General features: G+C 33.7%; 1 protein-coding gene across 8 annotated transcripts in view; it reads left to right on the top strand.

Annotated features, from left to right (window-relative positions):
* The window catches only part of USP45 (ubiquitin specific peptidase 45), a 65,279-nt gene extending 38,775 nt beyond the window's left edge, over positions 1-26,504 (top strand). For 6 of the 8 annotated variants that reach the window (XM_059083669.2, XM_067011524.1, XM_059083670.2 and 3 more), the window contains 9 exons: positions 8,490-8,571; positions 9,942-10,033; positions 11,520-11,576; positions 12,262-12,405; positions 13,800-14,475; positions 15,479-15,576; positions 18,696-18,782; positions 21,629-21,782; positions 22,604-26,504. In XM_059083669.2, the coding sequence (XP_058939652.1) occupies positions 8,490-8,571; positions 9,942-10,033; positions 11,520-11,576; positions 12,262-12,405; positions 13,800-14,475; positions 15,479-15,576; positions 18,696-18,782; positions 21,629-21,782; positions 22,604-22,734 (1,521 nt within the window). In that variant the 3' untranslated portion in view covers positions 22,735-26,504. Of the gene's footprint in view, positions 1-8,489; positions 8,572-9,941; positions 10,034-11,519; positions 11,577-12,261; positions 12,406-13,754; positions 14,476-15,478; positions 15,577-18,695; positions 18,783-21,628; positions 21,849-22,603 lie in introns of those variants that run through there. The other 2 variants (XR_009338922.2, XM_059083676.2) reach the window with 2 other exon arrangements.
* The last annotated feature ends 330 nt before the right edge of the window (positions 26,505-26,834 follow it).

Genomic DNA, 26,834 nt, shown 5'->3' with positions numbered 1-26,834 from the left:
AATCATTCTCAACATAGCACTCTGGGCAGCCCCTGCCAATCATAATTGTTAATAACAGGTGAAATCCTGTTTTCTGTTCAAGGTGAATACCCTTCTTAATTTAAATATTGATATGGTAGTAGAGCAACCAAGTGAAAATGAAGTGCTGATATGTTTGTGGTAGGTGTTTACTATGTTACTAGGCAGGGTGGACCCTCCTTTTTTTTTTTTTTTTTTTTTTTAAATTCTACTTCGTTTGAATTGTACATAACATTGTAGTGTTTCTTTGCTCCTAATGGCCAGTTTTCAGTGAAGAGAGAGTTATGGTTCTAATATTTTCTAGTAAATTATCTTAAGGAATGAGTTAATTGCACCCTCCTGATACCAAACAGTGTATATTACAATCCTATCCTTAATTGGCTGTTGTTAGACTTTCATATTAAATTAGTTGAATTCAGCTTCTGAAGGTGTCACTCCCTTTCTGCCATCTATATTTATGTATTTTGATTATGAACCCTACTACCTTCTATTTAGATTTATGTCTATGATCTCTCTTGGATTGTGGTCTCCTCAAGGAATGGTATCCCATGTGCCTTGCACACAGTAGTGCTCAGTGAATGTTCGTTGAATATGTTGTCTGTGCTTACCCCCCGCCCCGTGCCCTTTTTTTGTTGTTGTTGGCCACGCCTCATGGCTTGTTGGATCTTCGTTCCCAGACCAGGGATCAAACCTGTGCCCCTGGCAGTGAAAGCACCGAGTCCTAACCGCTGGACCACCAGGGAATTCCCTGTGCTTACCCTTTAAATGGACAGTATTTCTTGAGAATTTGAATTGGGAAGAAAACAAAGTCTCTTAAATGAGTTATACTAGCTAGTTACTTGGGGATTTGCAGTTATTTTGAATATGTTATAATTTGAATAAACTGTTAAACTGACAGGGTAATTCTGCGTTAGGTTTTACCTGTAATTTGTTTTGAAAAAAGTCAGTAAAGAGATTTGTAATTAGTTAAGTTTCGGGACATTAACACAATCTCCCTGAGCTAATATTTGATCACATTTTCTTAGATCTAGAAACTGATATCAAGAATGGAGATTCAGGGCTTCCCTGGTGGCGCAGTGGTTGGGAGTCCGCCTGCCGATGCGGGGGACGCGGGTTCGTGCCCTGGTCCGGGGGGATCCCACGTGCCGCGGAGCGGCTGGGCCCGTGAGCCGTGGCCGCTGGGCCTGCGCGTCCGGAGCCTGTGCTCCGCGACGGGAGAGGCCGCGGCGGTGAGAGGCCCACATACCGCAAAAAAAAAAAAAAAAAAAAAAAAAAAAAGAATGGAGATTCAAACTTAAGGCTTTCTGACCTCCAAACTGATTATCTAATTTTATCCAGTACTGCTTATTAAAGTTTAATTTTAATGCTTGGTCATCAGTGACTAGTATAAATAACCCATTTTTTTAAGCTTGCTATTTAAAATTTAACCATAATTATTTCACTATTTGAAAAAATTATTAACTCTGATTTAATAGCTATGATATATTGATACTCTTATTGAAGGGGTCGATGCAAGGTAGTAAGGTGGAAAGAGATGCTCTGTCTTTGTGTTATGAGTAGTAAATGCATTTTGACCTTCTGAGCCTACAGATGACATAGTAGTTACTTTCGGATTTATTCAAACCATCAGTTGCTAGAATAATTTTTTTTCCCCTGTGATTTGCAGGATACATTTGCTACATGGTGGTCATGTATCATTGTAAATGGAATTAAAAGTCACTCTTTACGATGTTCTTCTCTGTTGATATTACAAATAAAACAATAAAATCTATCCCTATAATTTTTTTTCTGTTTTACTTTTATTACTTGATGGCATTCTTTGTTACAATTAAATTATTCTTTTGTCATAATGATGCATTATGATGATTCACAGTACCTTGAAAACTCAGGCAGTACAGCAGGAAACATTGGTTTTTGAAAGCTCTTATCTTTCTTCCTTTATTTGAGGGTTTTAGATGGTGTGGCAGAATTAAAATGTCAAGTCTGTGGATCTGTTCAGTCTCGTAAGCAAGGACAGTCGTGCCAGTCAGTTACAGTGAGTACCCAAGCAGGAGCTGCATTGTCTGGCCTGGGAACTCCGCAGCTGTTAATCGGGCTGCTGTTGTAGTTTGTCTCTGCCATGTGTTTTTTGATTGAAGGAAGGCTACAGTGGTATGTCTGCCACCAGACTCTTCTAGTGATGATTAAAAACTACTGACCTCTTTTCGTATTGTTTCATTAGGATCTTTTTCTTATGACTCTGAAGTTGAGGAATATAACTCGCTAAGCAGAGAGCTAAAGGGATCATTTGTGCAAAAATTCTAAAATTTTTATGTGTGAAATAAAATCAAATTCACAATAAGAACTACTTTTATAGGCAGTCTTTTTACCTTAGAAATATATGCTTCTTTACTTTTTTCCTTTTAATTTGAGCGATCTCTAAATTAATGATAATTACATTTGCATTATCAAAGATATATCGCTTTAATACATTACTGGGTAAGATGATTTTAAAGGTAGAATATCTCAGCTAACTTAAATTATGAGTGTTTGCATTATTTTTGAAAGAAGTTTAACATGGAGATTTGAACTAGCCGAACATGGGTCCTGCTAAATGATTAATGTGCCGTGGTTAGTCACTCCCTAACCAAAGTCTTTTTTTTTTTTTTAAACCTAAATGGTTCAAAGCACAACAGTGAAAGGTTGAAGATGGACCTAAGCCTATTTATTTTATTCGGCTTGATGAACTACCTATGAACTAACCCTTTAACAGTTTAGAGCAGAGAATATAAATTTGGGGCTAGGATAAAATAAAAAAGCAAAAGTCTAATAGTTTAAAAGTCAATAATTTAAACAGCTTAATTGTTTTTACTCTTTTAAAAGTGTGATATCATAGCTTACATCTTAGAGTATAGTAAAGGCTCATTAAATTCTGTTGAAAGTCGTCTGAATGTTCAAAATTGTAGAATAAAATTAACAGATTTCTAAGTTGAATTAGAGGCTTTATCTTTAGTGGCTGGAGCAGCTTTTCACAGTTATATTAAATATTTATAGGTGAACATGGGTATTTATTGGCATCTTTCATTTAAGTCCATTAAAAGTTTCTCTTACATGGAATTCACACCATTCTAATTTTCATATTTTAGTTCAATAAGCTCTCTGTTCAAGGTATAAAAGTCAAGTTTAGCTTAGACAATATCCAAATTATATAAATTTTCAAGTTTATTGAGTCTGAATTGGAGATTATTTCAATATTTAATAGCTTCTGGGACACATTATTTCAGTTTCCTTCACATATATTTCAGGAGAGTGTGACCTGGTATGGATTGCTGTATGTTCACTTTTATACCCTACTTTGTATATATGTAAGGTGTACATTGTATTAACTTTCAAAATAACACTTGAAAAGAAGAGTGAGCAGTTCTATGAAATAAAATGTGCTGATCATAGGCTAGTTAATAAAACTCACTTTCATAATTATTGGGGGAGGGTGTTAAAAACTTATTATAAAACATATCACACATACAGAAGAATGTGTACCAATATACATATAGTTTAAAGCATAATATTATTATAAATATTATTAGCACTTCTCCCTACTACCACCCCCAGAGTTAAAAAAAAAAAAAAAGAAAAAGAATGTTATTAGTACCATAAAAAGTACCTACTTCTTTTTTTCAAATACTTCTTCCTCATCAGAGGCAACCACTATTTTGACTTTTACAGAAATCATTCCATTGCTTTTTCTTATAGTTTTTGAGAGCTGCCTCTGTATGCTTAAATAATATATAATATTATATATATTATATATATAATATATACCCAGTTTTATAAAACTGGGCAGCAAGCACAAACCTATTGCCATTATTGGATGAAGCTTTCCCCCCAAAAAATGAGAGAATCTCTGGAACATAGTCTGGCTTTGGCTTCCCAGAGTTTACAAGAGCTCTTTCTGGGGAAGTCAGTAGGCAAGATCGTGAATATGTTCTGAGCCACGCCTGCCTGTCAAAGTCAATTGGTAGAGGTGTAGAAGAGACCAGGTACTAGCTCTCTGATCCCAGAAGGTTGGAGACTGCTCTGTATTGTATTTTCTGCTTCTGAGTTCATCATGGCCCACCTCATGGCTGTCAGGAATAGGCCCGAGCAGAACAATTCTGAGGGGTAATGTGAATCCTCTGCTGATCCAGGCAGCAGGGCATGGAGGGGAGAATAACATTAGCAGCTCATTCCCTGTATGTTCTGTTCTCAGATTAAAAACATGGTAGAATGGCAGAAGAGATCTTGGTGTCGACAGTAGGTCCATATCCTAAGTGTCACTGCTCCATTCTGCATTGGTTACCTCCCACATTAGATGTGTAGGCATCATTCTGGAATTCTTCCTCACTGTGCTCCTGAAAATGCCCTTTGCCTTTCTTTTGTGTTGGCCCTGCTGTTGCCTGTAAACCATATTATTGTCTTTCTTGGTTTATGCTCTCATTTGGTGGTGTGTGTATATATATATATATACATATATATATGTGTGTGTATATATATATATATATGTACATATATGCATATTTTTTCCTTTCTTTTTTCAAAAAGTGGCATTTACTATATATGCCCCTGCCTTTTTATCAGGTAGGATATTGTAGCAATCTTTCCATATCAGAAAATAGGAAGTGTCCTTTTTTTTTTAACCAATTCCTTTTTAACCAATTCTAACCATTTCCTTATCAATTATCACTTATATGTTGTTATCAGTGTTTTTGCTTTTATGAATAATGCTATGATGAATAATGTATATATGTTATTTTGCATGTGTGTAAGTATATCTGTATAAATATAGAAACGAGATTGCATGTATGTGGAATTTTGATAGCTATTACCAAATTGTCCTCCATAGGCATACAATTTTCACTCTAGCCGCAACATAACATATATGGAGAGTGTTTTCCAATAACCTCACCAAAATACTGTTGTATCAAACTTTAAAATTTTTGCCAATCTGATAGGTAGAAAATGGTATCTCAGGGTAATTTTAGTGTACATGTCTCTCTTTTTGAATAAATCTGAATATCTTTCCATATGTTATTTTTTTGCCCATTTTTCTACTGGGTTTTGATCCTTTTCTGATTTCTAAAAGCTTTTTGTGTACTAGGGAGGGAATATGTTTCCAAGTTTGTCATTTGTGTTTTGATTTTGCTTATAATGTGGCAGTAGCTTTTTTTTAAATGTAAAGCTTAAAATTTTTTGTTTGAATTTTAAAATCTTTTTCAAGTTTTTTATTTTTTTATGGCTTCTGGCTATTGAGTCATAGTTAAAAAGGCATTCCCACTCCAAGATTATAAAGGAATTTTCCCATGTTTTCTTCTTTATGATTAATTTTTAGATCTAAATCTTGATCCATTGAAATTTATCCTTTTCCATGATATTTCCTTTTTTCCCATTTGGCTATCCCATCCAAACAGTATAGTATGCTTTTCCTACTAAATTGGTAACACCCTAATTATACTAATTTTTCATATGTCTTTGGGTTTATTTCTCAACTTCCCCTTGTTTCTGTTTGCCTATATGTTTGAATACTAGAGTCATACTTTCAATTATGAAGATTTTAATGCATTTAGTAAGTCTAGTAGAACCAGTCAACTCTTACTACACTTTCCCCTCCTCCCCAGAGTTTTCGTTGCTATTCTTATTTATTTTTCCTTATCTAGTTTAGAACCGATCTCTCCCTTCAACCTCTCACATTAAAACAAAACAAAACAAAACCCTAAACCTCATACATACTATTGCCATTTTTGCTGGAATTGTGGTAAATGAATAAATTGGGCGGGGGTGGGGGAGGTGGGGAAATTGAAATGTTAGTAATGGTAGGACCTGTCCAGGAACACGGTGTGTCTTTCAATTTGATCAAGTTTTCTTTTGTCTCTTTCAGAAGTGTTTTGAAGTTTTCCTCATTGAGATCTTACACATTTGTTTAGTTTATTCTTAGTTATTTTCTTTTTAGTTGCTATTATAAATGGGTTATTTTCTCCTGTATCTTCTTTTTTTTGTTCATTTAGAATTTTATTTATTTATTTTTATACAGCATGTTTTTATTAGTTATCTATTTTATACACATCAGGGTATACATGTCAATCCCACTCGCCCAATTCATCCCACCCCCACCCCCCACCCTGTTTTCCCCCGTTGGTGTCCATACGTTTGTTCTCTACGTCTGTGTCTCTATTTCTGCCTTGCAAACCAGTTCATCTGTACCATTTTTTCTAGATTCCACATATATGCATTAATATACGATATTTGTTTTTCTTTGTGACTTGCTTCACTCTGTATGACAGTCTCTAGGTCCATCTTCTATATCTTCTAACTGGCTTTTGTTTGTGTGTGTGAAGGCAATTTACTTCATTATATTTATATATTCCATATTAAATTCTCTTATTATTATTATAGTAGTTTTTTATTTCATTTGGTTCTTTTGGCTTTTCCAAGTAAAAAGTCATATCATCTGCAAATAATTTTATCTCCTTTATATTTTATACCTCTGACATTTATTTTTCTATCAAATGCATCAACTAAAACATTAGTGGTAAATAATAGTAGTGAATAGGGAATATCAAGGGATTTGATCTTATAATTTTTTTCTCAGTGTATATGATGGCTTATATTAATAGATTTCCCTAATATCCCTGCGTTACTAGAATAAAAGCCTCTTGGTCATACTGTACTGTTCTTTTAATGTGCTGCTGTATTCTGTTGCTGATATTTTATTTAGAATTTTTTCATGAGTGATATTGATATGTGTGTGTACACTCTGTCAGCTCTGGTACCAATATTATGCTTCATGAAGATAATTTGGAAGTTTCCCTTTCTCTGCCCTGGAACATGGGTTTAGTGACATTCCTCTGTGAAATTGTTAGGACCTGGAGCTTTTTGTAGGGGGTACTTAATTCAGTGACTTTAACGGTATTCTTTTTTTTTTTTTCCTCCCTTTGAAAGCTGGAAAATTTTCTGTCTCTTCTGGGTTTAATTTCTTGGAAAATTATCTGTTTTTTTCCCTGAATTTTCAAATGTAATTGCGTGAGGGTTGAGCAAAGTGGTCTCTCACGATTACTTACAAAGTCTTTAATTTTGTTATTGATTTCCCTTTTTTGCGATGTATGGTATTGGGCTTTTCATCCTTATCTTGATTTAGATTAGTTTGTAGGTTTATTTATCCTTGCTACGAGTCAGCTTTCGATTCATTCTCTTCAATTTCTACTTTTATCTTCATTAACTCTTTCCTTATACTTTTGTTTGGTTTGATGTCCTTTTCTAAATTTATAAGTTGGCTGCTTAATTCATTTGTTTTTATTCTTTTCAACTGATTTAAATATATAAAGCTGTGAATTTTCTTCTGAACAGTGGAAAGTATCTTGGATTCTGACATGCAAAGTTTTATTATTCTCTGGGAAGTCTGCAGTTGGGTTTAATTTCTCTGACATAATAATTTTTTAACAGCAGATTTATGTATCATTTTCATACCAAGAAGTCCGAGTCTAACAGTGGTTTCACACATATGAAAACCTGTGATTAAGACTTTACTTAAAAATTATATTTTGAAGAATAATTAATAATCTTTCTCCTCACCCCACTGTTAAAATATGAATTAAAGAAGATTAATTTATTAGATTAAATGTCTTTATTTTTGGAATATATATAGTTTTATTCTGAGAGTTTAGTGAGGTTAGGTCTTTCCTAAAACACATGCAAGAGATGTGGAACCATAAACCTTATCATTTACTAAGAGCTGCTAATGACTTTAACACATGATTGTTATTGAAAACTAAATTCAAATAAAACAACAATTAAGATTTGGGCTCTTCTTCTTGCTGTGGAGAATATTCTGGACTTTAGTCATCTGTGTATATAAGTAAAATAATCTACATGGAGGTCATAGTCACCAGTTTAATAGCTTCTTATATATTTATATTAAGATTTTCTTCATACGTAAGAAATTTCCTATGGTCTATTTGTTACTTTTTGTCCTAATTAAGGAGTAAATCATTTTAGGGACAGAGTGGGGAAGAGGGAGAGAGGGGGCAGGAGATGGGGAGAGATAGGTGAGAGAAGGGAAAAGGAGAACTTACTCTAAACCTATAAGCAAAATGAGACTAGGCTGCTTGCTTTTTGTCGACTGAGGAAAATGCTTTAAACCCAAGAGAGAACCTAAACATGGGAATCTTGACTTTTGTTTGGGGGAGAATTTGGCATTAGAGTATTATTCATTAATGGAATTTTAGAACTAGAAGAAAGGACATACTTGATTTTTAAAAAAAATTCAGTCATTTTATTTTACAGATTAGGGAACTGAGATCCACTATACCTTGCTGTTTGAAAGTCCTTTTATTAAGAGGATGAGGCTTGAGTTGATTGGCACTAAAACCAGATTCTATTTACAGGAACACAAAATAATGCTTTGAAAGAATATATTCTAGTATAGATTCTTAATAAATTCTTATTACTTTGTTTTATAGAGAATACAAGCTGGCATTCTCAAAGCATTTAACAACCCAACTACTAAAACTGCTGATGATGAAACTAGAAGAAAAGTCAAAGGTGTGTTGACTCTTTCACTATTAAAACTTTTTTCTAGAAGAAAATATTGTAAGTTTCTTTGGGGGTCAGGGAAAGGAACTGAGCATTATGTGAACTAATGGCCTTAAAAAGAATGTGTAGTCATCATTTCTAGAAAATGTTTAAAAATATTATTTGTATTTTACTCTCTTTTTTAACATCTAGTTTTTTTTGTAACATTATGTGTACATACTACACCTCTGTAATTTATAAACAAATATACATACATTATGATTGTATATGACAAAACTTTATGTGCAGTTAAAGGTTCAAGATTTTGAAAAATACACTCAGGTATACTTGTTTTCTTGTTTTCAGATAGTGCCATCTAGTGCATGTTTAGAATAACTGCTCATTTTTTCCTTCACTTCTTTCCAGTTTTGTAATCTTAACCTATTTTCAATCCCTTGTACAATTTTTGTTAATGAAACATCTTAGTTTAACATAACTTCTAAATAGTTATCATCAAAATTAATAAATATTTATTGATATATCCAGATAAAACTCTGCTCTGTCATTCAGTGCTTCAAGTAATGTTCTAAAATGATTTAAAACGTTTGCATGAAATTTGAAGGTAGAGATTCAAAAAGGATAGAAGAGAAGTTTGAAAGAGGAGTGAATAAGTTTTTTGAATATGTTTTTCCCCATGGCTTACTATGGAAAATTTCAAACTTCCATTAGAGAGAATAGTATAATGAAGCCCATGTACCTGTGTGCCCATCACCCCGCTTAAATCACATTCAATTCATGGTGTCTTATGTTTCATCTGTTCTCCCCCAACTACATATTATTTTGAAGCAAATCATAAGCATAATTTTCTTTTATTTATAAATATTTCCCAAAGAGAATAATTTTAACATTTTTATGTAACAGGAGTTACATATATAACTGAGTTATTAATTGCCATGTTAGTTCTTTATCCTATGCAGTGTTTACTTGTCTTTTACTACTCTGTTGTTTCCATAGTTATGGTCCTGGCATCTGTAGTCCTAAATCATAATCTCTTTTCCTATCCCTCTATCTACCTCTAGGATAGGCACAGAGGCTTTAAAGGGTTTAATGGGAGCAGTTGAGTGTGGTATGAATAGTGGTTAATACTCTACTTATTATACTTCTTAAGTTTAAGAACAGTTTGCTATTTCTTTGAGACTACAGTAGTTAATAGTCACATTTTCTCTGTGGAATTGTAAAGGAGAAAGACATTATAACATCATATAGTGAAATATATTATTAAATATGGTCCTGGATATCTGCCTTATTCAGATTTCTTTTGATTCAATGGAAAAGAAGCCTATTACTTTGTTAGGTTAATGGTTGACATGTTTTTTGCATTAAAAGTATTATTTTTACAGCATATGGAAGAGAAGTTGTGAAAATGAACTTCATAGATCGTATCTTTATTGGTGAATTAACTAGCACGGTCATGTGTGAAGAATGTGCAAATGTAGGTACTTTGGAATTCACTTCAACATGGAATAGATTATGGTCACATTGTTTTTATTGTTTTCTTTCACATATAATCATCAGCAGTCATTTATTTTTATTTGTCACACATGACTACATAGTAGTTTTTAAAAGTCTTCTACAAATATATCCTTCACTCCTAGAAGATAAACATAATGTATAATTTTTTAAAGTAAATGTGTTATCTAATTTTTCCTCTTGACACACCTGTGAAGTTCATTTAGCCTATTTTAATATGCTCCAATGTGTTAGCTACTCATTTGGATTGAAAATGAAAGAGAAACTTCTGCGAAGAGAGTAACTATGTTAATATAATTATGCATTGCCCTAAATTGTAATCCCAATAGAAATAATTTAATGTCATAACATAATTTAGGCTGATCTACTTTTAAAGTTTACATTTATTTGACTTGCTGGAGTTTTTTTTAAGCAGACTTGACTCATCTTTGAATGTAGTGATAATTTTCATTTTGAATGCCATCTGTACTTTAATAACTTCTTAAAGAATGTATAAATTTTTATAGGTTTCCAATTGCTTGGTAAGGAATATTTCTGAAAGCATGCGGCATATGATAGGTTTCAACTTCTGTCAGATTTTAATCATAAAAGAGAGTCTTTATGTCCATCTTCCTGTCCCAGATTATGGAGTACCTTTCCTCTCTAGTTTTATAAAGTCAGGATTATATATTATATCTCCTTCTAGCCTGTCATACTGAAGCACAGAATGTGTCATCATATTACAGTTGACCCTTGAACAACATGGGTTTAAACTGCAAGGGCCCACTTACACGCACATTTTTTTTCAATAAATGCTGTCAATACTGCAGTACTGCGCAATCTGCATTTGGTTGAATCTGCAGGTGCGGAACCCTGGATGCTGAGCACCAACTGTAAAGTTATACTCTGATTTTTGATGGTTGGGTGGGATGGGGATCAGCATCCCTAAGCCCCACCTTGTTCAATGGTCCATCCCTACTTAAATGTTCAGTATATTCAACGTAGAAGTTGATTTCTTTTTCACAAGCTAGAGAGTATCTTTTAAAATAGAATTATCCTAAAGAATCTACAAAACACAGTCAAGCTCTCTGGCTTTTTTCATGGCTTTTTCTTAACATTTCATATTTTATTTATGTTATGGCCATAATTTCACCAAAAATATGTTTATATCTTCAGTTAATTGGTTTTATTAAACACAGTTTATTTTAAAGTTACTTTATGTATTATAGGTTAGTCATATTAACAGTATTATAATATTCAGCTGGGTTGCATTTATTGATGTTTTGGGATATCTTGTTTTGATTAACAATATGTGTTGCTATACCCAATTAAATTACTGTTTGTTCCAGGAACGTTTTTTAACTTATGATTTTAGTTGCCTGGGAAGTTTGATTTCTTTAAGATTTTACAAAACTACATTGTCTATATTAGAATTCTAACTGAAGTTCTCAATATGTTTTCTTTTTAAGATCTCCACAGTAAAAGATCCTTTTATTGATATTTCACTTCCTATAATAGAAGAAAGGGTAAGGAGAAAAAATTAAGTCTTTTTGTGAAGGGCATGTATAAATTCATATATTTAGGCATTTGTTGAGTATATTATCAGATATCTGAGCATCGATACTTTTTATATACAGTAATTGAGTTTGTACAGTGTACGTGATATTGGAGTTTGTATATGTATGTGTAAAGTATGATATAGTTCTTCTTTTTTCATATATAAATTTATTTATTTATTTATTTTTGGCTGTGTTGGGTCTTCGTTGCTGCGCGCAGGCTTTCTCTAGTTGCGGCGAGCGGGGGCTACTCTTCATTGCAGTGCACGGACTTCTCATTGCGGTGGCTTCTCTTGTGGCGGAGCATGGGCTCTAGGTGTGCGGGCTTCAGTAGTTGTGGCTCGCGGGCTCTAGAGCACAGGCTCAGTAGTTGTGGCGCATGGGCTTAGTTGCTCGGTGGCATGTGGGATCTTCCTGGATCAGAGCTCGAACCCGTGTCTCCTGCATTGGCAGGCGGATTCTCAACTACTGTGCCACCAGGGAAGCCCCTATGATATAGTTCTTATTCTCAAGGAATTTAAACCTTTATGCTTCATATTTTGAGAATTAATGTTTGGGAAATTACATTCAACTGAATTAGAAATTTTAAAAAGTAGCTGATATCCAGAATTTATTTCCTAAAGAAGTTTTGTGTTATATATATGGTATCTAATAGGTTTCAAAACCTGTACTTTTGGGAAGAATGAGTAAATATAGAAGTTTACAGGACACAGATAATGGTCAATACAGTGGCACTATTACTATAGAAAATACTCATCAGCCTAGAGCCACCAAGAAGCATTCTTCATCTAAAGATAAGGTAAGATTATATGCATTTGTGAGACATCTGTTTTTAAAAACTTTTTATTAAAAAAATTTTCAAAAGTACACAAAAGTAAGGAAGTATGATAAACTTCCATGTACCCATTTCTCAGCAGGTACATTTCTCAGCATCATAGTTATCATCTCACAGCTAACTGTGTTTCATCTGTATCTATCCCACATTTTCCTCCTCACCATCCTAGATTATTTTGAAATAAATCCCAAATATATCATATACTTAAATGTATATCTCTAAAAGATGCTTTTTAAAGACATAACCGTTGTATCATTACTGCACCTAAAATGTTTAAACCTTATAGCATAAACATCTAGTCATAATTAAAATTTCTGCACTTGTCTCATAAAATACTTGTTTTTGCTCTTGAAGCATATTTGAATTTAGGATCTAAAAAAGATCTATAGATTGCCATGTCTTTTAAATGTCTTTTAATCCACAGATTCCACCTTTTTTTTTCTTTGCAATTTATTTGTTGAAGAAATCATATCATTTTTTTCAGCAGTCTCTCACATTCCCACATCAATAGTGTTTCATTTTGCATGTTATAGTAATTCAGTTTGCATGTTGTGGTAATTCATTTTGCATGCAGTAATTAATCTGCATGTTGTTAAGAAGTGCCTCTGTTCCTTTTGTTTCCTCTCTAAGGCAGTTAGAGCTAGAGGCCTTATTAGGTTTAAGTTTGATTATTTATTTAATTTTTGGCAAGAAAACTTTTAAGTGGTGGTGTATATTTCCATCAGGAGGTGCACATCATGTGTGATGTTTCTGTTTCTGTAATGTTATCAGTCATTGATGACCATTGTCTAGATTATTTCTAGACATTGTCTAGAAATAATAATCTAATAATCTAATAATCTAATAATAATCTAGACATTGTCTAGATTATTTCTCTAGGGACATACCTGGTTGATGAATTATGCCGTATACATTTAAAGACATCAATCTGAGTTTGCACCTCATTAAAAAAAAACTGTTTTACATGATATGATTTGTACTAACTTGGCAAACTGATGTATTACCATATATAACTTACTCTGTTAGAAGGTCCTTTAAGGGGCAGGGACTTCAGAGATTATGCAAAGGTTTACACTTGAAAAGCCTCCTTCATAGCACTGTTCTACAAAAGTCCTGTTCCCTCTCCATGAATAGGTAACCATTATTATCAGTTTCTTGTGTAAAAGTTTATTTTTAAATTAGAGCTTTTTGTTAGCATATCTTCTGTTGATTGTAGTTTGGGTAGATTTAGGAAATGGATTTCAGAGGTACTGGAAATAGTATTTTAGAAATTGTCGAATGTTTAAATAAGACTTATTGGCATTTATTTTCAGTAAGGTCACAAGATTCTTTTCTCTGAAAACACTATCAACTTACAGAATCAACTAATTCATGACAGAAAACGTACAAGAAAATTGTCATCTGGAGAAGATAAAGCTGTTGTCATTTACCAGAAAAATGAAAACCTTGAAATGAATAGAGACTCCTCATTGTTTGCAAGCATCGTGAACACTGAGTCGACTCTGACTGAAAGCCCTACCGACGGCAGCGAAAAGGAAGCCAGCCTTTCTGAAAGTAGTGTTGATGCTGACAGTGAGGCTTCAGAGTCTGAAAGTGCGCCCAAGCAGACTTTGTTGCTGAGATCCAGCAGTGGATACTGTGTGCAGACAAACGGACGCCGTCGCCCTCCGTCAAAGAGTGAGCCGCTCACCAAGGAGGGTGACGGTGGTGACGTGGGAGTGGCTGAAGCTGTTTCTGAACTTCATTTGAGCAGCAGCACTGTAACTGGAGATAGGGAATTTGATAGAGAAAATCAGCCACTAAGCGTTTCAAATAGGTTGTGTTTTTCAGAGGGCAAGCATATGGTGTCTTACAGCCCCCCAAATGCTTTTCAGACCCTTTCTCAGAGCTACATAACCACTTCTAAAGAATGTTCAATTCAGTCCTGTCTCTATCAGTTTACATCTATGGAATTACTAATGGGGAACAACAAGCTTCTGTGTGAGAACTGTACTGAAAAGAAACAGAAGCACCCAAAGGAAACCAGTTCTGCAGGTAAATATTTAGCTTAATTTTTAAAAAGTATTCATGGATTATCTGATAAACAGTGACTGGTGGGTTATAGATCCCACAAAGAGGAGCCTAAGACAACCAGGGGTTGTCTTATCATATTTGTACCTCAACACTGAAGACACTGACTGGGCAGAGTAAATTTTCAGTAGATTTTTGTTGAAATAAATTGAAGGACAGGGGCTTCCCCGGTGGCTCAGTGGTTGGGAGTCCGCCTGCCGATGCAGGGGACACGGGTTCGTGCCCCGGTCTGGGAAGATCCCACGTGCCGCGGAGCGGCTGGGCCCGTGAGCCGTGGCCGCTGGGCCTGCGCGTCCGGAGCCTGTGCTCCACAACGGGAGGGGCCGCAGCAGTTAGAGGCCCGCGTACCGCAAAAAAAAAAAAAAAAATGAAGGACAGGAAGTATCCATCTCTGCCTTGAAAATGCAAATCCACATAACTTATTTCAGGGAACTAGCTATCTGAAATCTTTCCAGAAAAAATTTCTTTAAAACTTAAAATTACAACACTAGTGAGATTCATGTTCTTCATAAATCCCATCAATCTAGTGTAAAGTCATATCATAAGATATAAATTTGAAGATTTTGAGTAACTGTATGTTATAAAGCTAGCAATATAATAACTGTGTTTTGTTGACCAGAGAAAAGTAGAAAAGGGGGATTTGTCAAGAAATTTCTGGTGTACCTCTAGCCTTGATTAAATGGAGAGAACATTCTGATTACTAAGTGACTAGTTGTTTCAAAATTCAGGTTTTATTATTCAGGTATGGTGAGTCTAACAGATAGTGTGCCTTAAAAAAAACTCCCTTTCATATTAGTGGAGTTTTGGGAACAAGTAGAGGCTGCCTGTAATCAGAGGTCTAATTTCTTTTTTAACATTTTTGAAAATGTGGTATGATGCTTCTATTTAAATGTTTACTGTATTATAGGGTAGATAATGTATAAGATGGAAATTTACAAGTAACTTTGTTATCTTGTATTTTATGCAGAAAAGAAAGCAGGAGGGGTTTATACTAATGCCAGGAAGCAATTGCTCATTTCTGCTGTTCCAGCTATCCTAATTCTCCATCTTAAAAGATTTCATCAGGTAAAATTCCCTTTAGTAGCACTATACAAATTTTCATCATATGTTTTGCAGAGCCCTAAGTCTTGTAAATTACTGTCAAGGATTAGACAGTAATTTATTGAATTAAAAAATTTGTCATATGAGGGACTTCCCTGGTGGTCCAGTGGTTAAGGCTCCATGCTCCCAAGGCAGGGGGCCTGGGTTCCATCACCCGTCAGGGAACTAAGAGCCCACATGCCACAACTAAAGATTGCTCGTGCCGCCGCAACAAAGACTTGGTGCAGCCAAATAAATAAATAAATAAATATTTTTTAAAAATTTGTCATATAAGATTTATTGCTTTTTCATCCATAATAGCTTACAAGACTTTTCTAAATAAGATTGTTTAATTCACAATATTTGAAGATTTAGGTGGTCGGAATCTCAGTGGCGTACGTGCGTGTGTGTGCGAATGGAAAATAAGATTTATTAAGAACTCTTAGAAGCAGAGAAATAACAAGGTGCACATAACTTTCTGAGCTTTCATTCCAATGAGAGTGGTACTTGGGCTGGGTGTTGTTGGCTGGGACCAATTGCAAAAAGAGCTGCAAGGCAGGCCCCTCTCTTGTAGGACTAATGGGAGAGAACCTAAATATAAGGTATCAAGTTTTTATCTAATTGTTTATAGTTTTAATTCAATGCCTTGTCTCTCTCTCTCTCTTTTTTTTTTTTTTTTTTTTTTTTTTGCATTTGATAAAACGATTTTAAAGTTTCTCTGGAAGAAACTTTAATAATTAAAACAGTATGGTCAGAATTGTCAATAAATCAATAAATAAAATTTATTGTCAATAAATAAAATTTAAGTATAATTTAAAGCTCTTTTGTTATCATACAGGATGAATCTCAAATCAGTTAGGAAAGAGGCTAGATTACTCAGTAAAGGACTTAGGAAAGATGGGTGTTTGAAGAAATAAAAATTTAGAGCTTCCTTCTAGACCATATATATCAATACTGTTTTCAGATAAATGTTTTTTAATTGTATGAAACAAATTATCAAAAGACTAGAAGAAAACTTGATGAAAATTATTAACCTGACCTCTGTGTGAAAGATTTTCTAAGTATAAAACCCTTGAAAGAAATCTCAAGGGAAGAGATTGAAAGCTTTGATTATATATTTGCAATATTTCAGGTGGGCCACAGATGGACAGGAAGAGATTTTTCTCTATACCCCCATCCCTATCCACAGAAATTCGATGAAGTTCTTGATTTTCTATAGCCAACATTACAGAAACCCAGTGGAAATGAAATGGCCATGGAGAGCAGAAGCAGATGTATTGAGTCTCATTACATCAGAATGTGAAATAGAAGGTGTATATCTGCAGTGACTCTGTGTGAACGAGATAGGGTCATGCCATATCTGAGAATGATGTAGCACAGTTATTTTATATTTGGTACTTACCTCCCTTTTAGGAACAACTTACAGAAAGAATTCATGCCCTTAAAGGGAGATTTTTATAGATATCTCGGTCCCTTCTTGTTCTCAGGCTAAATGTAATGTCTGCAAAGCCACATTCTCATTCGCTGAGACTGTGAATTTTAGGGATCAGATTCTCTAAGCAATGTCTTTGCTTCTAGTTTTTTAGTGTCCCTGAAAACCTGTTTCCCTGTAGTAACTTTAGAGTTGTATATCAGAAACATCCACAGCACTGAAAGGCAAATCTCAACAAGATAGAGCTCTTTGTCATAAATATAGCAAATGATTAGTATTGTAAATATGTAAAGAGCTCTTAAAGATCAATAAGAAAAATATCAAGACTCTAATAGTAAAATGGTAAAGAACATGAATGGACAGTTCATAGAAGAAGTAAAAATTCCAAGAAAGTATGAAAGAAAGGTCCACTCTTTCCAGCAAAACAAATGCAAAATAAAATGACAGTGAGATTCCTTTTTTAGCCTGTCCAAGTTGGCAAAGCTTATAATAGTGTTTATAGAAATCTCTTCTAATAAGGGGCAATTTCTCAATAGCAAAGTACCGTCTGGGGAGGACACATTAGCCTGAAATGATCTCAGACAATGCTGGTATCAGCTGCTTATAGAGGTCACCTGATGAGAAGAAAGGAGGCAAACAAATTAAAAACAGATTAAATAATTATTCCTGACATATGACTTCATAATTTCATGTCTGATATCATGTTAAGACTTCTAAAGATAAAATCACTATGTGTCTAACACTATGTGTTTATCACATTGAATTTTGGTCAAAAAATAAGTTTTTTTTTTTTTCTTTAAAGGTAGGAAATAGACAAGAGATCTGTAGTAAAAGTTATGTGATTAGTATGCAAATAAAAAGACTAGTCGTTGAAGTAAGTCATGAAAGCTTTGCATAAAAGGTTGCATCTGTTAATTTTGTCTACCCAAACATCACATATTTAAGTATCGTGTTATTCCAAGAGAGTCTATTTCTATTTATGGGTTTCTTATCCAATATCTTTGGTGGTCTATCAGCAAATTTTTATCATTACTTAAATGCAAGGCCTGCCTTTGGAAACTAAAAATAGGGAAAGAAATAGAGCTTCCTTAACAACATGAATATGCATTTTGATTTATATAATATGCAATGTTTACTTTTACTGTTAAAATGATTTTAGTGTTCATATTTTTTTCTTTTTAATGAATGAATATCACTGAATTTTAGGACTGAAGGGACCTAATCTAATCCATTTATACCTGTTTTCTGCCTTGATCTAGATGAGGTTGTCTAGAGTCAAGACAACGAACGGTTAACCAGTCGTTGAGTTAGGCCTATAACACCAGACTCCTGACTCTTCAGTTGAGTACATTTTTATGATAGCATATGTGTCAGTAGCTGAGCTTTTATCACATTGAATTTATTTTCCCATAAGTGTTGAAAGACACAGTGAAAGCGATCATTTTCATATTTGTGGTAAAAATACCCATGTAAATGAATGATCTTTGCAATAACAGTTTATGAAACCTAATTGAGAGCTTAGTCATATATCAGTTTTGGATTGTTCATCAGTCATATTTTTATATCTATGAAAAAAGTTCTAGGATTCCTCTTTTGGTTTTAATTAACAAACACAATGATCTAGGTTGTTTGTAACATTAAGAAAAATTTTTTTTTTGGTGTTTTTTTTAAGGCTGGCTTGAGTCTTCGCAAAGTAAACAGACATGTAGATTTTCCACTGACACTTGACTTAGCACCATTCTGTTCTGCTACTTGTAAGGTATAGTATATTATTAAGATATTTAATTGTCTTGCAAATAATATGCTTCAAAATATCCTATGTATTGTTTATTAGGCCATGTCTTCCTCTCCCTCCCACCCTCTCTCTCTCTCTCTCCTTCCCTCCTTTTCTTCCTTCCATCAAACATTTAACACACTGACTATCATTTTGTCTTTTGGGAGATAGAATAAGTTGAAAAGATGCATAAAGCATGAGTGAGGCACAATGTTCATGAAGATCAGAGCTGCTTGTAAATACTACTAGAATCAGATAGCTGCTGAGAGAAGTAAGCAGATTTTGTGCCCTCTCCTGTTCCTTGTGAATGATGTGCTTAATTGACAGTAGTTTTAGCAGTTGAAGAGTTCTTTATCTTTTGTAAATCAATACACTAGTGCATTGTTTTTCATGCCATTTCATGTACACTACTGAGAATAGTGTACTTGTGAACTGAGTATGATACTTAAAAATTACTAATACTTTAATACTTAGGTATAGAAAGCAGATTGGTTTATAATTGCTCGTAGTTGTATGTAAGAACTCTGTAGGTGAAATTGATGACTTTGCTTTCCATGAGGGAACTACACAGTTCTAGGGTAACTAACATGTTGTCCTGCTCACAATTACTGGTTAGCAGTCTAGGATTTGTGGTGCATAAACTTACTGAACTTAGTACTTTCAATACATTGATCGATCAAAACAAAATATCTTAAATGCAATTTTTCAGTGAATCCCATTCATCTGCTATGGAATACTAGCACTATCTGTCAATTATTCACATTCAGTATTCATAGAATTTGATAGTGTGGTAAACAAAATATCTATCAAGCTCTGTATTAAACTTACAAAAACATATTTTTTAGAAGTACCTATTACGGAGAATTTCCAACATACACCAAAGTAGGCAGAACAGTACAATGAACTTCAAGCACACATCACCTTGCCTCCAAACCTTAGATATATGGCCAGTCCTGCCCCATCCACATGCTCATCTACTTCCTCCTCTTATATTAATTTTTTTCTCTTATGTTATTTTGAAGCAGGTATCAGACATCATTTCATTCATAAATCTTTTCCTATACGTGTCTCTAAAAGATAAAAATCACCCCCACCTTTTTAAACATAACCACAATACCACTTTCACACTAAAAAAAATTAACAATAATTTTTTCATATCATCTAATGTATATATTTCCAGTTGTGTAATAAATGAAATTTTCAAAATGCATTAGTGTCAAAGTAAGGACTACACATCATGATTGAAAAATATCTTTTAGTCCCTTTTAATATACAGTGTCCCTCTCCCATCTCTGCCCCTTGCAATTTATTTGTTGAAGAAACTGGATCATCTTTCTGGTAGTTTCCTATAGTTTAGATTTTGATGATTATTCCTCTGTCCTCTTTATTTCCTACAGATAGGTAGTTGGATCAAGAGAGGCTTGAACAGATTCAGGTTTGATATTCCTCCCACCCCCGGTAAGGCTATTTCATAGGGAGTGTTCTGTTCTTTCATCAGGTGGCACGTGATGCCAGTTACCTTTCTGTGATATTAGCAACCAGTGTTGCTCAGTGAGTTCATTAAGAATTACAGAATGGTAATCCTGTTATTCTTTCTTCATTTATTTGCTAGAATACTTCTATATAAAGAGAAATTCCTTTCATCTATTTAGTTATCTTATAGTATAGTTCTTTTAGAAAAGGCAGGGTAAATGCTCAGTTCTCTCCCCATCCCCCTTTTAAACCAGTTTTCAGACTAATAAATTAATTCACTGTCATCCTGAAACTGTGATCAGTTAATTTATCATTATGAATTCATGGATTTAAACACATTAAATATATTTCAATTTACTGCACTTTTCTTTTAATTCGTGGTCTAATACGTTAGTCTAATGGGTCTGTTGTTGGCTACTGAGAGCCACTTCCAGTTGGCTCCTGGGTTCTTTTGACATGACCCTTGTGGTTGCTCTCTGAGTGATTATGCCACCAACTGGATATTCATTTGCTTAATTTTTAAATTTTCATTTTTAGGGATTGTTACTTAAATTAAAAATTTTTTGTTTAATAATTACATAAAATATTTATGTAATTCCAAAGTCAAATGTGTAAAACAAGGTAAATTCAAACAAGTGTAGTTTTTCTCCATGTCTGTTCTACCTGTTTCTTTCCTCCCTTTATAGATAACCATTTTTTCAAATTATTGTTCATTCATCTATTATTTTTTAAAAAATGTAAACAAATAGGTATATATATCTGCATCACCCCTCTTTAATAATTATAGCTTACAATATGTATCCTTTATTGTATCCTGGAGATTATTTCATAGCAGTATTTAGAGATTGTCTGCACTCCATTTTTCAAGCAGCATATTACTCTATTGTATGGATGCATTATAGTTTATTCAACCAGTCCCCAATTTATGGACATTTGAGTCTACTCCAGTTTTTTGATATTACAAATAATCCTGCAATCACTAGTATGGTACATGTATGGTACATGTCTTTTTACATATTGCTCATGTTCCTGTGAGATAGAATCCTAGAAAAAGGATCAATAAGTCCAAGAGTAATACCTGTGTAACTTAGCTAGATAACGTGAAATATCCCTGAATAGGGGTGTGCCCCTTTGCGTTCCCATATGAGAGCATCCTTTTCCCTACAGCCCAGCCAACAGAGAATGTTGTCAAGCTTTTGCATTTTGCTGGTCTAATAGAGATGGGAATGTATGCCAGTGTAGTTTTAATATGCATTGCTCTAATTTTAAGTAGGACTTGCATTTGGCTTAATTTTCCTTATAATAAGAGTTCACTGAATATTACTAATTAATTTGAGGTTTCTTTCTTTGTCTAAAAGAATGTAAATGTGGGAGATAAAGTTCTCTATGGTCTCTATGGCATAGTGGAACATAGTGGCTCAATGAGAGGAGGCCACTACACCGCTTACGTGAAAGTGAGAACACCCTCCAGGAAATTACTGGAACATATCACTGGAAAGAAAAATGTACCTGGTATGCCATCCTAAGTTTATTTTATTCTTAAAAACAAATGAATTCATTCTTCCTTTTCTGGAAGAGGTAAGTTCTTTCATGGATACTTCAAGTGAATTCACTTTAAGTGAGGAAAACCTTTAAGAGTACCTAGATAATCTTAATATCATAAAACTGTACCCTTCAGGTCATATGAAGTGACACTCAGTTTTTCAAGGTGTTAAGTCATCGTGTATTGCAGTGGAATAGCGTTTTATTTAACAATACCAATAGTTTTTAAAGACATACCAGGTCCTCAGACTAGAGTTGGAGTTGAAAATTTGCTTCGGGGGGCCTTCCCTGGTGGCGCAGTGGTAGAGAGTCCACCTGCTGATGCAGGGGACAGGGGTTCGTGCCCCGGTCCGGGAAGATCCCACATGCCGCGGAGCGGCTGGGCCCGTGAGCCATGGCCGCTGAGCCTGCGCGTCCGGAGCCTGTGCTCCGCAACGGGAGAGGCCACAGCAGTGACAGGCCCGCGTACCGCTAAAAAAAAATAAATAAATAAATAAAATAAAAAATTTGCTTCGGCAAACTGTGTATTTTCTTCCTTCTCTTTTAGTGCAGATGCACTTTTCCTTGAATAAATAAATATTCCTAAGACTATCTAATATTTCACTAGATATTTAAAGTAAATGATACTAATATTAACGCTTTGAAAGAGTTCATTTTGGAAGATGTTTAGCCCAAGAAGAAACAGCCTTATGCAATAAAGTCTAGCATTAGAGTTTGTGATAAATGTGTTGTCTTTAATGTAAAGTCAGAACATACTTATTGTAAAATTATATTTCTTTCTGTTTTGTTAGGTTTGGAAGAACCTGATAGTGAATCAGCAGGCCAGTGGGTCCATGTTAGTGACACTTACGTGCAGGTGGTTCCAGAATCAAGAGCACTTAGCGCACAAGCGTACCTTCTTTTTTATGAAAGAATATTATAATGATTTGTTACCTGTTAATGGTAATGATTATTTAGATCACTTTTATTTTAATGCTGCAGCGGTAACCATTATATGCAATGTGCCTTTGTAGTCTTTTCTGTAGGAATAGCATGTCCCTCAAATGCTCCTGAACATGTTTACCATTTTGGTGAATCCTTTTAAAGTAAATTAAATTTACTAAATACTTTCAAAATTATATTCTTAAAATAAATGTAAACACATGTTTTTAAAAACATATTTGTCCTGGAAGGAAAAAAACAGAATTTACAGTAGTAGAGGAAACTCCTTTATAATGTGGCTTATTACTATAAGCATTCAGAAATGATGCTGGCTAAGTCAAATCATTCCTTAAAAACAGTGTTTCCCAAATGGGAGTCAATACCACCTTTCTGTTTTCGTATATATATCTCCTATGCATTGTTTACTTATTATTTTCAAGCTTATTTTTTAGCCTTTTTAAACCATAGTCTTATTTTGAGCATATTCTACATTTTATGTGCTAGTTACATTTTTTTCTAATAAACATTAAAATAAATATATAACTAAAGAAAAATTGCTCATTCATGTAGCACTTCATTAAAAATCATCTCAGGGCTATCCAGTGGTATATTACACTGCTGTGTGGGACACATTGCTATAACATATACTTACACAATTGGCATACTGACCTTGTCATATTTTGTATGATTCAAGCATATAAAGAGGTACCACTGTAGCTTCAGTAATATGGATTTACAAATAATATACTGGTTAGCTTATTGCTTTGAGGTTTTGAGAACTGGAAAAATACTGAAATATTTTATCAACATATTATTTGCAGCCTATTCATGATGGAGTTGAGAATAATTTGCAAGTGATTAGCCAAAGTCAAACTATATTTATAGATAATTGTTACATGCAGAATTGGTGAAAAGAAGCTGTTAATCCATATGGGACCGTAGGATACCTTTGAAATGTAAATAACCAAATCATATTTGTAAATGATAGAGAATTCTATTCTTATTATGCTTAATAGGAAAATGTAATACATTTTCTAGTTCTGTAGATCAGTAAATATTAATCATGGTTTTGGGGTTTTGAGATCACCTTTTGTCTTCAGCAAGCATCATCAGTAAGTTCAAATAGGTTTAGTTTTTATTTTAATGGAGCATAAAGTTGGCATTTTGGATTTTCTTTTTAAATAATTAATAGCAAACATATGGTAGTTTTTCCCCCCCTAGAAAACAAATTATTAAGCTGTCAAAACTTGGCATGAAACCGTTACCATTACTTAGGCTTAAATTTTTAAAAATGACTACTTTGGTGTTAATTATTAAATCAAAACACATAACTGCATGGTTCAAGCATCCTAATCATTAGTGCTAACAAATGATAGTACAGGCAGATAGTACAGGCTGGGTAAGTGCCTGGTCCTGGTTCATTCTCCTCTTGTTAAGGAAGGGTAAGAATAATGGCTGTAGTTAATGTGTGGAAATATTTAACGAAGACTCTCACCCTTCTTAATATTTAAGTATATGTAATATTATCAAGGTTACCAATGCCACCTTTTGATATGTGGATGAATGGAATTGTGATTAGTGTTAAGGATGGTAATAATATATGAAATTCAGAGCTTAAAAATGTCATTGCATAAATTGTATTTTTAAGCTGTTGAAATTTCAATAATAGTGATTTTCTTGATTTTTAACCGTGAAATGATGGAGAAATGTATCTTTATAAGTTAACCTGTAAACTCAGGTTGTGTCCTGAAAAAGGTAAACAGTGTTTAAAGTGTTTTCTGTTTAATTGTAATGCGTTAACATTGAAGACTTCAGTACCAGAACAGTGAAATTTTTTGAAAACTATTAGTTAATCCTCTTTATTCAAGCCAGCCGTCTTGGTAATGACAATTACCATCCTCTCCCCTAAATGTAAATATTAAATTGTCTCATTTTTCTCCTAGAAAAGATACCATTAAGAGGCATGCACTTTTCATTGGATGGTCACCTGCTTCTTGTTTCATTGATAGATGGATAGATGAAAGAGAGAAAGAAAGAAAGAAAGAAAGAAAGAGGGAAAGGAAACAAGAAAGGAGGGAAGGAAACAAGACCATTCTTTTCTGTTGCCTCTTGGCTTATCCCTTACAGAGTTAAGTAGAGATGGTAAGTGATAGGTGAGGGCAAGAATCAAGGAAAGTGCCTACTTCCTCTTTTTGTTGGATGCCAGGAAATGAACTAGTGCTAAATTTATCAAATTAGGAGATCTTTTAAGCTTTATTCTGAATACCAGTTAAGACTGATTTTTCATTAAGTGAGTGATATGTTGTAGCTTCAGAACATTACCTCAGTACTCAAATACTACAGTAGTTTTTATGCTTAACTTCACATTTATTCATTAAGTATATATTTATTGAACATCTACTAAGGGTCAGGCCCTGAGCTTACACTGTTTTAACATGTTTTAAAATGAAAAGGCCTATGTAAGTTTTAGACATTATTCTAGAAGTAATAAGATACTTTTATTTTCATTTCCACAGTGTTAAATGAGTTAATTCTGAAATCTGTTTTTTTATGGCCTAAAGTTTATGAATGCTTTGCTTGTCCAGGTCTGCTGGTAATGGAATAAATTTGATTTTGAGATCTAAGAATTTCCTAAAGATAGCTTTTGTAATAGAGAAAGTATTTTAAGTTACACATGGATCTACATTTAAATTTTTGTTTTTATTTTGAATATTTCCAAAGCACATTTGCAGGGGTACTAAATTGTGAGCTACTTTAGTAACAGTGGCTTCCAGATGACCTCAGGAAACAGTACAAATCAGTGAGAATGTTTACAAATCCTCAAAACAACTACTATAGTGTTTGGCGAAATGAATTTAAGAAGTAAAACAGGAGTTTAACTAACTTTATTTAGAAACTGGTTTATATCTAACCTCGGATTCCCCTAGTTTTTCCATGTTTAAAATGATAAATTTTTGACTATATGCCAATTATGTGAATATTTTTGACATAACCAAATGTATGTTTATATTTAAGATTTTGTCATTTAATGTTTTAAAAACTGATGTGAAGGCCACCTTTTTGAGTGGCCAGGGAGAGTGGTGTCAGTTCTAAGAGCAGTTGATACCTGTTTTCTTATTGTAAATGTGCCAACAAAACTATTTTACTATGATATGTATTTAAGAGCTCTTAGTTCGCATGTTTGACTTTAGTCAATGATTTTATATGATATCTGAATAAAATTTCCTGAGGATTAAGCTGTGAAATATATCACCTTCATCTAATTTTTGAGGTATAAAATAGTATCTTGCCTACTTTTATTAAATTCATACTCATAATTTGTCTGTATTCTACCTGAAAAAATAAGCCTAAACCAGATATGTGCAATAAAAGTGATTCTTTATATATTATCTGCTGCATTAAGAAAGACTATTTTTAGATATTTAAAATGTTCTGGTTCATGTAGAAATCCATCAATTCAAATCTATTTAAAAGATAGATGACTATATTTCTAATTTTGAGTAATAATTGATTATATATCATTCCTACCATTTTATCTTTTTTTTTGCAGTGTTTTTGGAAAATAGCTATGTAACTTATGGAGCATTATTTTGATGTTACAGTATAAACATGCATAAAATATTAAATTCATATTTACTTTATGTTTCAAGATTGGTCCTGGAGTTTTTTTCAATGCACATTGTTGACAGAATATTTTATGTACAAACACTGTATTTGCTTACTTAGCTATATTAAAAATATCCTTCCCATTTCAGAAGTTTATTGTTTCCCAATAAAATATCTCGTGAGCCTCTTTCATTCACATTTCAGTGTCTGCCAAGGGTGAGTCTTCATCCTTTCAGATGTTTCTTTGAGTTTTTTAGGCAGGATAATTCATTAGGAAACATTTTGTCTACCTTTTTGTATTTAACCTTTTTTAGGTCATGAAGCTCTTTGAGATTATAATGAATGTTATAGACCATCTTTCATATTTATTGAATATCTGCTGTGTGGTAGGCATTGGGGATACAGCACTGACCATGGGAGATAGAAATCTCTCTAAAAAGTGAGGAAATAGACATTCTAAGAAGTGAAGATTAAAGAAAAGATATTTCAAATGGT

Source organism: Kogia breviceps, chromosome 13 (genome assembly GCF_026419965.1).
Source record: "Kogia breviceps isolate mKogBre1 chromosome 13, mKogBre1 haplotype 1, whole genome shotgun sequence".
Taxonomy (NCBI): Eukaryota; Metazoa; Chordata; class Mammalia; order Artiodactyla; family Physeteridae; genus Kogia; species Kogia breviceps.
The sequence above is the reverse complement of the archived record's forward strand: the minus strand, read 5'-3'. Positions and strand labels throughout refer to the sequence as shown.